This window comes from Callorhinus ursinus, unplaced genomic scaffold (genome assembly GCF_003265705.2).
Source record: "Callorhinus ursinus isolate GAN/ISIS: 27379988/994484 unplaced genomic scaffold, GSC_fseal_2.0 scaffold8, whole genome shotgun sequence".
NCBI classification, from domain to species: domain Eukaryota; kingdom Metazoa; phylum Chordata; class Mammalia; order Carnivora; family Otariidae; genus Callorhinus; species Callorhinus ursinus.
This window is the reverse complement of record NW_027397070.1, coordinates 65,635,702-65,650,230: the sequence shown is the minus strand read 5'-3', so window position 1 is coordinate 65,650,230 and position 14,529 is coordinate 65,635,702. Positions and strand designations below refer to the sequence as shown.

At 39.3% G+C, this 14,529-nt stretch overlaps 1 protein-coding gene across 8 annotated transcripts in view; it reads right to left on the bottom strand.

Annotated features, from left to right (window-relative positions):
* Positions 1–14,529, bottom strand: part of VRK1 (VRK serine/threonine kinase 1) — an 88,015-nt gene that overhangs the window by 48,771 nt on the left and 24,715 nt on the right. The window contains exon 2 of one of the 8 annotated variants that reach the window (XM_073895861.1): positions 4,854–4,910. The exons of 6 other annotated variants lie outside the window; for them this stretch is intronic. In XM_073895861.1, coding sequence (XP_073751962.1) covers position 4,854 — 1 coding nt within the window. In that variant the 5' untranslated portion in view covers positions 4,855–4,910. Of the gene's footprint in view, positions 1–1,908; positions 1,928–4,853; positions 4,911–14,529 lie in introns of those variants that run through there. One more of the 8 variants, XM_025869394.2, reaches the window with a different exon arrangement.

Here is a 14,529-nt window from a genome sequence, read left to right as displayed (position 1 = left end):
GTCTAAATCTTCTCTAACAAAACATCTTCAAAATAAATGAATGTGGCTATTATTTCTTCCTATCAAACAATTCTCTAAATGTGTATTTTTAATCATTATAAAATCCTTCTGAATGGAATTTCAGTGTAAACCGTAACAGACCAGACTCAATACACCAGACAAGGTGACTTTTACAGCTATGGTTGTAGACTGAGTGCAAGAAATAACCAAAACCAAAAAACAGGGAAAAAAAAAAAAAAAGAAAGAAAGAAAGAACCAAGGCATAGCACTTCCAAATACTAAAATGGATGCCTTCTAAATTTACCCCACTGTAACAAATCATCAGAGTAATCTCCTATTTGATGATTTCCTTATAGTAGTCAAGACAATTTAAAATGAGTTAAAAAAAAAATTTTCCTCTTTTTGTAACTCAAGATAGTAACCAGACTATCTTTTGTGTTTTACTGGAATTCCTTTCCAAAAGTGACCATATTTCAGATGAAATATGCTAGCTCACCTTCTACTCAATATAAATTGTAGTCAACAAAAAGTGTTTTTCCTCCAAATTAAGTGGTTAGCTTTTACTCTGAGTTTTATTCCTATAGCCTACTTGTAACAATGCATTCTGGAATGACTTTCTTTCCTTCCTAAAAGCAGTCCCACAGAGTCAGCCATCACCGTGAGTCTCCCGAATCCCTGAACAAACCACTGCTTCCAAAGGTTCGCTGCTACTGGAGATGGCGGGACTGGCAGCACACCTGTTTAATCTCCCCAAATTTCCCCATAAAACCAAATAGGACAACTAGAGAGCAGGACTCAAACCCGACAGGCAACATCTACAACAAAACTAAGCAACAGTATTCCCTACATCCACAAACCCCAAAATGGGAGTGGGTGAAGAAGCCTCAGACAGCAAGGTGACCTGCGTGCTACCAGCAGCTGTGAGGGAAGCAGCAGAAGCGAGGGCGGTGTCTCTGAGGAATCTAAGAATCCCCAAGTTACTTCTCAGAAGCACAGAGACAACGTGGGAACAGCAGCCCAAGCTGGGAAGGGCCGTGCATACTCCAGCAGCAGCATCATGTGGGGCTCTGCTGGAGGGGCTGAAGCAGGCTGGCCTCCACAACTCTGCAAGACCAACCAGCCAAAACACTCTCAGGTCAAAACCTCCCCAGGTGGACAAGAAACAGCTGGGAATGGAATCCAAACTGAGCATCACAAAGCTAATACAAAGAAAGGAAAAAGAAGGTTCAAACACAAAAGTGGATCTGTAAGTTAGCCTCCATTGTTTTGGAAAACTATACCAAAACAAAACAAAACAAAAGAGGAGGCTCTAGAAAATGACATAAAGTCAACCTGAACTATACCATCTAGAACTAATTGCACACAGAAGAAAAATAATTGCTTATAAAACTCAGCAACAAAAAAGGATCAAGGCCTAGTCCCGTGCAAATTGAAATTTTTTAAAAAATCCCTGCAGAAAAATACATAAAACATGCTTGCCAAAAAGTTGAGAACTATGCACCAATATTTCAAAACAAGCTTAAAAATCTTTACATAGAAAGATTAACAAGAGATCAGAATTAGAAAAACTCAGAGACCAAGTGATAGAAGGAAATAACTAAAAAGTCACAATCATTTGAGAGATGAAAACTAAGCTAGAAGGAACATCAGACTGAAGACAATTTAAACACAGTGACTTAACAGAAATAGAAAATGAAAAGGAAAAAAATTTAAAAATCAAAAAGGGGGAAAAAGATAAGTATTTCAAGAGAAAATCATAGATTTAGAATGCAGAAAAAGAAAAGCCAGTGAACATACAACAAAGAAACTCAAAGCAAGGGAACAGTATACTAAAAATGCTTTAATCTAAGAAGACTTTCCTAAACTTTAAAAAAAAAAAAAGTGAAATTACAAAATGAAAGGTCACACCTTACACAGTACGTGGAGAAATCAGCCCAGGATAACCCACACTCCGACATCACCTAGTAAAATTACAGAACTCCACGAAAAAGAAAGTATTCTTTGAGCATCCAGGCCAAAAACAGATCTTTTATAAGGAAAATAAATAAGACTGTCATCACTCTGACAGCAACACTTATGTCAGAAAAAAAGGGGAAGTAACGCAGTTAAGACAAAACAAGAACTGAAGATTTTATACTCAGTTAAATTTCAAGTATAAAGACCAGAGTGTTCTCTGCATGGAAAAAGGGAATAAGAATCCACCAGGAACAAGCCTCAGGTATCCAGAACGCCTCAAGAAACATCCGCCAGGAACAAGCCTCAGATATCCAGAACGCCTCAAGAAACATCCACCAGGAACAAGCCTCAGATATCCAGAACGCCTCAAGAAACATCCACCAGGAACAAGCCTCAGGTATCCAGAACGCCTCAAGAAACACCGCTGTAAGAACTGAGGGTGCGCAGGAAGCAGGTACTAATTTGTAGAAGACTCAACAAGGACCCTAAGGAGAAGACACAATATATAATGGGCACAGTCCTGATGAAGGGGATACGGTACAACTGTAAAACACGGGAGAACATACGCAAAAACACCCAGCTCTCCAGGAATCATACTATAAGTGATACTTGGTTTTGTAAACTAAGGTTACTGTACACATAGCTGTGGAATAATGCAAATGAGTAACTATGTGATATTTTAATTCTGCCATCCCCTTGTATCCTTAAAAACCGAGATTCAAATACGAAAGAAAGGGGATACAGATGACAGAAGAGGTTAAAAATGCTTTATTTGAAAATAGTTTTCAGAGGTTATTTCATTTTTTACAAAGTGCACGCATGCGTGCGCACACGCGCACACACACACGCACACACACACACCCCCTTTGCATTTCCTAGGCCTAGCCACAAAAAAGCTTAGAAACAAATAACCAACCCAGTAGTAATGAGTATCTCTAGTATACAAATTGTATTCTTAAAAATACTGTTTCTTGTCAAAGAAACCAGATTCCTTGAAGAGAGGACTGATTCCAGATGTGGAGCCAGAAATGTACAAGACAGACTTGGAACATCTTGTCATTTCCAGGTGTCAAGGAAGCTATCAGAAACTACTAGAGTGATGTCAGATATGTCTAAGGAACCAACTTAGGTGTTCCCACTGACCAAAGATGGGCCAATTTGAGTCAATAAAGATAATAACTGCTATGGATTAAAACACATAAAATGGGTAAATCCAAGAGTTTGTAATAGTTAAGAAAACCTAAGCGGTCACCTCTAGAGAATAATAGGAAACCACTCAATTTTGAAAGCTGCTTTAAAAAAAAAAAGGAAGGAAAAGAATCAAGCATTTATCCTTTCTTTCTTATATGAATTGTACCACTGGGTAACCAAATATTAGATGAAGAGAAATTTCTCCTTATGGAAAAATTTCAGCTAATAAATGAATAAGAATGGTTTTAGGTTAATACCATTTCCACCTCCTAATGAATTAATGGATCTAGACACTGAGCACTGATAGCTACTAACATCAAAATATGAGAGATGTCCAGACATATTATACGCCTCTTGATAAAAGTACATGCCACTACCCATGAAGTAATCTTGCCAAAAAATAAAAATAAAAAATTAAATAGACCCTGAATCTGATCAAGCCTATCGATTCACAGGATATGAAAAGAACAGAAGAACACGACCAACTATAGCAGAGGAATTCAATCAGCAAAGTCCCAAGGGTGAGAAACCCTAGAGTACATATAATCCCATTTTTTCAACAGATAAAGGGCAAAAAAGAAGAGACGGGAGAGAAGAGAACCAGATGCAGAAAGACTTAAAACAACATATCCAAAACAAAAGAAAATCAGGCAAAACTACACCGCAGTTTGGGGATGCATATCTGCGTGGTAAACCAATAAAAAAAAAAAGGCAGCGATCGCCCTAAAGACAAAAGTTACTTTCAGGAAGTGTAAGAAAGTTGTGATGAGGCCGGGCAGGTGGTTAGTTCATGATGTGGGTGGCAGTTCTAACAGTACCTTATAATTCATTAGGTCTGTATCTGCTTCATAAGGTCTTCTGTATTGTGAAATATTTTATGGTTTTAAGCCTTAAAAAATTGCTGTTCCTATAGTTAACAATCACCAAGGGACAGAAACTGAGAATCTTTTCATACTCTATGAGCTTGTCCAATCAGACACACACGCGCGCGCGCACTAAGTAAAATCTGTACTTCATTTCCTAAGAACTATCAGTTGCCTTTTGCTTTTTTATTTATAGGTACTTCCTATATATTCTCTAGTGAAGAAATTAGCTCTTTATATTGCAAACAGTCTTCCCTATTTATCTTTTGATATTGTTTATTTTTAGCTTTTGGACTTTATGTCATCCTTGCAAAGTCCCCTCCCAGTCAAATTACTCTTTTCAAATATCTCCCATGTCTTCTTTTAGTTTTTTTATGGTTTCATATTTGGCTGATGAAATTCTGATTTATCTACACTTATACTGGTATAAGATAATCAGAGGAATCCAGAATTTTCCAAATGGTTATCCAGTTTCTTTTCTTTTCCTCAGTCATGCGTGCACATTAGGGAGATCCACAGGGTTCAAGGAACTTAAATATACCATACGGCCTAAGTAAACTAAGGACAAAAAAAGTTCACACAACGTTGTTCCTTTTTTTTCTCTTTTTTTCATATAAAGTTGTTCTGCCAACACCAGAACACCATTTCCTATTCTTCTAAACAAAGACTTATCGGTTGTGCCCCAACTGACTCTGGTGAACACCCCTCCTCTAGCTTGGCCTAAGGTCTGTGTCCCAGCCCCGCCAGTGTCCCCTTTCCACGTCCTACCACACCCCCACTTCACTTTCACAGCATTTGGCCACCCGTCTTATTTCCTGGTTCAGGGTCACAGAAGTCTCCTACTTTCAGAGAATATGAGAGCTGTGTTTCTCAAACTCCTTGCTGCTTTTCAGGTGATTTCTGAAAAGAAGAAAGAAGTATTTAACACCAGAAGCCCCTGCTCAAAAACTGTTAAGTTTTACAACCATAAGCATTTGCCTCAATTATTCAGTGACGTTCCTAAAGAACTTAAAACACTAATTTGAATTCTACAATCGCCTCAATACACTATAGGCTTCTTCTAATGAGAAACCCATACCTACATTAGATTTCTATTAAACAATACACTGGAGGGCACAAACCTTAACCAAATTCAACCTTTCTGCATCACTTCTGCCCACTTGGAGCAAAGCAAATCCACTATTATGGTAGCTTACAGAGAGGTTTCTAAGAAAAGGAAAACTTCACTGTCACAAAATCCATTACATAATCTGACCATTTCTTTTCCAAGTGATAGTAAATGAAATGCAGATGCAAGTGAAAAGCACATCAAGATGCAAATCAGCACTGCCCTTTGCTGAAATCACTCACTGCCATATTCCATATTAGCATATTCACCAAAATTTAATTGTAAACAGAGTAATTATGGTACTAAAGTTATTAAATACACAAAGCAAGCTTGGAACTATACATATTCAAATAGAATTTCAGTGGCAGATCAACTTTTATATCTGAAACAATAACCTAATTAATAGTCAGCTCTGATAATAAAATGGTCCTGTTTCTCAGATAACATTCCCAAAAAAGTTCTGCTGTGAATATTAAAATAAAGTTTTGTGAAGAGATTTTTTAAATTTCAATAGCTATATTTATCACAATATGGTACTGTATTTAGACAACTGACATTTTTCTCAAGTCCTGGATTCAAATTTGGAATAATTTTCAAGACAGAAAAAAAGCTTGAATGGATCAAAAAGTATCAATTACACTTGATGAGCTCTACAAATTCATCCGATCCCAACTGGGGATTTACAGTACAGCAATAAAGCCTGTTATACACTGGATGGCTGGTCATACGTTCCCCTACAATAGATATGCACATAAGCTCCCCTGGGGGGGTGGTCACATACTTTTAGGGAATCTTCTTTAAATCATCAAGCTTCTCTGATGTTTTTAAACTGCATGGAGACACACTGACTCAGGGATAATTCTGAACAAACTGGACTACACCATTCCATCCATTAACATGGTACCTACAGATTCTTCTCTCCACTCAGCGGTGTAAAGCTTTTTCCCGCCCTCCCCCATCTACATTGACTTAGGTCTTTTCCAAACCCAAAGATCTCTCTCTTCTTCAATCAAATCTGATCTCTGAAGTTTCAGGACTGTTCTCACCTCTTATTTTATGTAATAAATGTTCTGTAAGTTTCTAAGCTCCCTGGATACTAGAACTGTCTTCCAACACATGCAGTAGGTAGGAATTCAATAAATGTGTCAAATTAACCAGCAAAAAGGGTTTTTCTTCTCAAGTATCTGATGTCTAACTTTATGCTTAATGTACCTCACTCAACTGCAATGGACACTGCCCTCCTTCTATAAGCCTGGCAACTGACATCTCTTCCCACTCTCTACAATGACTATGTCGAACCCTGTTTATTCTCCTCAAAACTGTCCTTCCCTTTCTTAACTCATAAATTTCAACAGATGACCGCATCTCCCAGTTCACAGAGAAAACTGAAGTTTTAAGTGGGAATTCTTTTATCTTTTTTTTTGGGGGGGGGGATTCTTTTATCTTTCTAAGACCCAAACCTATATACCACCTTCACCCACATCAAGCCCACCTGGGGCATCCAACCTATCCTCCATCCCTCGTATCACAATTCAGGGAAGCTCTGCTCCTCTACCGAATGTCAGGTCCTTTACCTCTGCCTTGTATCCCATCCCCTCCCACCTTCTTAGGACTTAAAACACTAATTATTAGTGTTTTAAGTAAATTAGTGTTTTAATAAAACACTACTAATTAGTCCCTCCCCATTATCATCCTAACTTTCTTCTTCCTTTCATGCAAATGTCTCAATAATCACATGCCCCTACTAACCTCTCCATTCCCTCCCTGGCGCCACAACCTGGCTCAGTCCAGACTTCACCTTCAGGTTCCGCTCGGACTGCTCTTGCTAAGGGCACTGAATCCAAATGACAGCGCACCCTCACATCTGCCTGCTCAGAATACAACACTGTTGTTCATTCTTTCCTTCTGGAAACATTCTCTTCCTTTGCTACTGTGGTATCCTGGTGCTCATTCTATGGTTTAGGCCATTCACAGTCTAGGTAATTTGGGAAATACGAGTAACAGCTTGTTTTTTCAAGGAGTTTGTCCTGCTTTTTGACATACAGTTTTCCAGGGGTGAATCGTGTTAAAAAAGCAGACCACCTACGTTTCCCCAGCTTACACCAAAATATACATTTTATAATGTGAAAATAAATAACATAAAAGAAAAAACATGCTGTTAAATAAACCTAAGATCTTAGAAATAAAATTAAGAGCTTTGAAATTAAGATGGAGGCATATACAAAAATAGAACTGGTTGATATACTTTTCCTGTAAGCTAACAGAGCTCAAGAAAAGACTTTATAGTCTCGAAGAGATAGTTGCACACCCATGTTCACAGCAGCACTACTGACAACAGCGAAAAGGTAGAAAGAAGCAACCCAAGTTGCTTCCAACTGCCCAAGCATCCATGGGCAGATGAACTGATAAACAAGATGTGGTGTATACATACAATGTGGTATTATTCAGCCTTAAAAAGGAAGGACATTCTGACACCCGCTACCGTATGGGTGAATCCTGAAGACACGCTGAGTGAAATAAGCTAGGCACAAAAAGACAAATATTGTAGGATTCCACTAATATGAGGTATCTTACAGCAGTCAAATTTATAGAAACAGAAAATAGAATGGTTGCCAGGGTTGAGGGGAGGGGGAAGAGGGGAGCTGTGGTTTAATGGGTACAGTTTCAAATTTGCAAGATAAAAAGGCTTCAGGAGACTGGTTACACAACAATGTGAACATACCTAACACTACTGAACTGTACACTAAAAAATGGTTAGGGTGGTAAATTTTGTGATTCTATGTTGTTTCCCCCCACAATTAAAAAAAGAATGAAAAGAGTTTTACAGACCCAATAGGTAAAACAGACTTATAAGTATAATACCAATATATTCTTGGTGACTATGGAATCACCCTTCCCCTGCACATGTGCACACGCATAACTGGAAAAGCATTACAAGTGGTATTATTTCAAAGGTTGTCCTTACGGATGCTAATTACAGGCCTATCCCCTTTTATTGCGCTTTGCTTTATTACGCTCCACGGATACTGTGTTTTTTTTTTTTTTTACAAATTGAAGGTTTGTGGCAACCTTCTGCACAACAAGTCTATTGGTGCCATTTTTCCAACAGCATTTTCTCACTTCGTGTCTCTGTGTAATTTTGGAAATTTTTGCAGTATTTCAAACTTTTTCATTATTATTTTATTTACTATGGTTATCTGTGATCAGTGATTACGACTCACTGAAAGCTCAGACCACAGCATTTTTTAGCAATAAAATTTTTTAATTAAGGTATATAATTGTTTTTTTAACCATAATACTATCGCACACTTAACAGACTACAGAACAGTGTAAATATAATGTTTATATTTGCACTAAGAAACCCAATATTCATTTGACTTGCTTTATTGCAATATTCACTTGATTGTGGTGATCTAGAATGGAACCTGCAGTATTTCCAAGGTATGCCTGTACAGAAATCTACTAGTTATCACAGTAATAAATAAAGGCTAACTAGGAATTATGTGAATTTATTATATGAATTACATTCATTCATTCACTCACTTAATGAATATTTATTGAATATAAGCCATGTGCCAAGCACTGTTCTAAATACTTGAGAATTGAGGGGCAGAGCAAGAGGGCGGAGGAGGAGACCTGGATTTCGTCTGGTCTCAGGAATTCAGCTGAATAGGGATCAAAGCATTGTGAACACCTACGAACTCAACAGGAGATGGAAGAGAGTAGCAACAACTCCCTGAACAGAGAAGCGACCACTTACTGGAAGGTAGGACATGCGGAGAAGTGAATCGGAGGCGATATTCGGGAGGATAGACGGCGGGGGAGGGGGCCTGCGTCGGCCGCTTCTGGCAAGTGCTAGAGCCCCGGAGCACAAAATTGGAACTTTTAGAAGTCGGCTCCGCTGAGGGACGTCGCTCCAGTGGCTAAGCGGGAGGTGGAAACCTCGCGGGACAGTGTGGACACAGGACCCTCGGGGTCACAGAAAGACCGGGGGGTGCCTGAGTGCGGCAGAGCTCCCAAGTATCGAAGCAGGGAAGCCGGCTGCAGAGACGGAGCCGAGGCGCTCAGCTCGGGGTTGCCATAAACTGTGATCCGCGGCCCAGTTGGGCCACTGCTCCTCCAGCAGGGACCCAACAAGCAGCAGAGCCGGGGAGACTCCCCTTCCTCCCCCGGGAGGAGCGGCGTGGGAGCGCACCGCAGGGATCTGCTGGGTTTGGAGACTCCACACCGGGTCGGGTGCCAGAGATAGACATGCTCGGTCACAGGCTGGGTGAGCACGGAGTGCGACCGGAGACCGGGAACACGGGAGTGACTGCTTTTCTCTGGGGGCGCGCGGAGGAGCGGGGCCCCGAGTTCTCGGCTCCTCCGGGCAGAGAGTGGGAGGCCACAATTTTCACCCTGGTCCTCCAAAGCTGTACCGAGAGCTTGCAGGGAACAAAAGCTCCTGAGAGCAAACCCCAGCAGCTTGCTTAGCCCCGAACGACAAGGGCGGGGCATTTCTGCCTCCGGCAAAGACATTTGGGAACCACGGCAACAGGCCCCTCCCCCAGAAGATGAGCACGAACAGCCAGCAAGCCAAGACCAAGTTTACCGATCAAGGAGAACGGGAGAACTCCAGTGCTAGGGGAATACTGCACATAGAATTCATGGCTTTTTTACCATGATTCATTAGTTTTTCAAAGTTAATTTTTTTAACTTTTTTGGGGTTTTTTTGAATTTTTCTTTTTCCCTTTTTCAACCATCTTAGCAATCCCTTTTTTAAAAAAACATTTTTTTATTTTCATTTTTAGTGTCATATTTTATCCCTTCATAGTAGTTACCCTTATTTTTGGCATATATATATAAGTTCTTCTCTCTTTAAAATTTTGATATACAGTTTCTTCTAACAGATCAAAATATACCCTAAATCACTAGTGTATGGCTTTGTTCTAGTCTCCTGCCTGATCACAGTCTCTCCCATTTTTTTTTTCTTTTCTTTTTTCTTTTTTTAAATCTTCTTTCTTCTTTCAAACAACTCATCAATTCCGTTTATAAAACCTTTTATAATTTTCATCTTTAAGTCACCTTCCATCCCTTCATTATATCAACCCTTATTTTATACATATATAAGTCTTTCTTTCTTTAAAATTTTAGCAGGCACTTTCTTCTAACAGACCAAAATATGCCCAAAAGCTAGTGTGTGGCACTATTCTATGCACTAGCCTGATCATATTTGATCGTATTCTGGTTTTTTTTGTTTTGTTCTGTTTTTGTTTGTTTTTATCTTTTTCTTTTTCTTTCTCTCTCTTTTTTGTTTCTTTCCCTTTCTTTTCCCCTGGTTTCAGGTCTTATCTGATTTGTATAGAGTATATTTGCTGGGGACGTTGTTAACCTGTTAGCATTCTCTTCTTTCATTCATCTGTTCTCCTCTGGACAAAATGACAAGACGAAAAAAATCACCTCAGCAAAAAGAACAAGAGGTAGTACCCTCTGCCAGGGACCTACTCAATACTGACATTAGTACGACGTCGGACCTAGAGTTCAGAATCATGACTTTAAAGATACTAGCTGGGCTTAAAAAAAGCGTGGAAGTTATTAGAGAAACCTTTCTAGAGAAATAAAAGAACTAAAATCTAACCAAGTTGAATTCAAAAAGGCTATTAATGAGGTGCAATCAAAAATGGGGGCACTAACTGCTAGGATAAATGAGGCAGAAGAGAGAATCAGCGATATAGAAGACCAAACGATGGAAAATAAAGAGGCTGAGAAAAAGAGAGAGAAACAACTACAGGATCACGAGGGCAGAATTCGAGAGATAAGCGATACGATAAGACGAAACATTAGAATAATTGGGATCCCAGAAGCAGAAGAAAGAGAGAGAGGGGCAGAAGGTATATTGGAGCAAATTATAGTAGAGAACTTCCCTAATGTGGGGAAGGAAACAGGCATCAAAATCCAGGAGGCACAGAGAACCCCTCTCAAAATCAATAAAAATAGGTAAATACCCCGACATCTAATTGTAAAACTTACGAGTCTCAGAGACAAAGAGAAAATTCTGAAAGCAGCTCGGGAGAAGAGATATGTAACCTACAATGGCAGAAACATTAGACTGGCAACAGACCTATCCACAGAGACCTGGCAGGCCAGAAAGGACTGGCATGATATCTTCAGAGCACTAGAGAAAAGAAAGCTGGGGTGGCAATTCTTATATCAGACAAATTAGATTTTAAAACAAAGACCGTAATAAGAGATGAGGAAGGACACTATATCCTACTTAAAGGGTCTATCCAACAAGAAGATCTAACAATTGTAAATATCTATGCCCCTAACGTGGGAGCAGCCAATTATATAAGGCAATTAATAACAAAAGCAAGGAAACACATTGACAACAATACAGTAATAGTGGGGGACTTTAACACCCCCTTCACTGAAATGGACAGATCATCTAAGCAAAAGATCAACAAGGAAATAAAGACTTTAAATGACACACTGGACCAAATGGACTTCACAGACATATTCAGAACATTCCATCCCAAAGCAACGGAATACACATTCCTCTCTAGTGCCCATGGAACATTCTCCAGAACTGATCACATCCTAGGTCACTAATCAGGTCGCAACCAGTACCAAAAGATTGGGATATTCCCTGCATATTTTCAGACCACAGTGCTTTGAACCTAGAACTCAATCACAAGAGGAAAGTCGGAAAGAACTCAAATACATGGAGGCTAAAGAGCATCCCACTAAAGAATGAATGGGTCAACCAGAAAATTAAAGAATTAAAAAAATTCATGGAAACCAATGAAAATGAAAACACAACATTCAAAATCTTTGGGATACAGCATAGGCAGTTCTAAGAGGAAAGTATATAGCAATACAAGCCTTTCTCAAGAAACAAGAAAGGTCTCAAATACACAACCTAACCCTACACCTAAAGGAGCTAGAGAAAGAACAGCAAATAAAACCAAACCCAGAAGGAGAAGAGAAATAATAAAGATCAGAACAGAAATCAATGAAATAGAAACCAAAAGAACAGTAGAACACATCAACGAAACTAGGAGCTGGTTCTTTGAAAGAATTAACAAGACTGATAAACCCCTGGCCAGACTTATCAAAAAGAAAAGAGAAATGACCCAGATCAACAAAATCATGAATGAAAGAGGAGAGATCACAACCAACACCAAAGAAATACAAACAATTATAAGAACATATTACGAGCAACTCTATGCCAGCAAATTAGATAACCTGGAAGAAATGGGTGCATTCCTAGAGATGTATCAACTACCAAAATTGAACCAGGAAGAAATAGAAAACCTGAACAGACCTATAACCACTAAGGAAATTGAAGCAGTCATCCAAAATCTCCCAAGAAACAAAAGCCCAGAGCCAGATGGCTTCCCAGGGGAATTCTATCAAACATTTAAAGAAGAATTAATACTTATTTTCCTGAAACTGTTCCAAAAACTAGAAATGGAAGGAAAACTTCCAAACTCATTTTATGAGGCCACCATTACCTTGATCCCAAAACCAGACAAAGACCCCATCAAAAAGGAGAAATACAGACCAATATCCTTGATGAACATGGATGCAAAAATTCTCACCAAAATACAAGCCAATAGGATCCAACAGTACATTAAAAGGATTATTCACCATGACCCAGGGGGACTGATCCCTGGGCTGCAAGGTTGGTTCAACATCCGCAAATCAATCAACGTGATACAATACATTAACAAAAGAAAGAACAAGAGTCATATGATCCTCTCAATAGATGCAGAAAAAGCATTTGACAAAGTACAGCATCCTTTCTTGATCAGAACTCTTCAGAGTATAGGGATAGAGGGTACATAGCTCAATATCATAAAAGCCATCTATGAAAAACCTACAGCGAATATCATTCTCAATGGGGAAAAGCTGAGAGCTTTTCCCCTAACGTCAGGAACGCGGCAGGGATGTCCACTCTCACCACTGCTATTCAACACAGTATTAGAAGTCCTAGCCACAGCAATCAGACAACAAAAAGAAATCAAAGGCATCCAAATCGGCAAAGAGGAAGTCAAACTCTCACTCTTTGCAGATGATATGATACTGTATGTGGAAAACCCAAAAGACTCCACCCCAAAACTGCTAGAACTCATACAGGAATTCAGTAAAGTAGCAGGATATAAAATCAATGCACAGAAATCAGTGGCATCCCTATACACCAACAACAAGACAGAAGAGAGAGAAATCAAGGAGTCGATCCCATTTACAATTGCACCCAAAACCATAAGATACCTAGGAATAAATTTAACCAAAGAGGCAAAGGATCTGTACTCAGAAAACTATAAAATACTCAGGAAAGAAATTGAAGACGATACAAAGAGATGGAAAAACGTTCCATGCTCATGGATTGGAAGAACAAACATTGTGAAGATGTCAATGCTACCTAGAGCAATCTACACATTCAGTGCAATCCCCATCAAAATACCATCCACTTTTACTCTGAAAAACAAACTGAGGGTTCTAGAGGGTAGGGGGGTGGGGGGATGGGTTAGCCTGGTGATGGGTATTGAGGAGGGCACGTTTTGCATGGTGCACTGGGTGTTATGAACAAACAATGAATCATGGAACACTGCATCAAAAACTAATGATGTAATATATGGTGATTAACATAACAATAAAAAAATTAAAAAAAAAATACCATCCACTTTTTTCAAAGAAATGGAACAAATAATCCTAAAATTTGTATGGAACCAGAAGAGACCCCGAATAGCCAGAGGAATACTGAAAAAGAAAAGCAAAGCTGGAGGCATCACGATTCCGGACTTCCAGCTCTATTACAAAGCTGTCATCATCAAGACAGGATGGTACTGGCACAAAAACAGACACACAGATCAATGGAACAGAATCGAGAGCCCAGAATTGGACCCTCAACTCTATGGTCAACTCATCTTTGACAAAGCAGGAAAGAATGTCCAATGGAATAAAGACAGTCTCTTCAACAAATGGTGTTGGGAAAATTGGACAGCCACACGCAGAAGAATGAAACTGGACCATTTCCTTACACCACACACAAAAATAGACTCCAAATGCTTGAAAGACCTAAATGTGAGACAGGAGTCCATCAAAATCCTAAAGGAGAACACAGGCAGCAACCTCTTCGACCTCAGCCGCAGCAACTCCTTCCTAGAAACATCACCAAAGGCGAGGGAAGCCAGGGCAAAAATGAACTATTGGGATTTCATCAAGATAAAAAGCTTTTGCACAGCAAAAGAAACAGTCCACAAAACCAAAAGACAACCGACAGAATGGGAGAAAATATTTGCAAATGACGTATCAGATAAAGGGCTAGTATCCCAAATCTATAAAGAACTTATCAAACTCAACACCCAAAGAACAAATAATCCAATCAAGAAATGGGCAGAAGACATGAACAGACATTTTTCCAAAGAA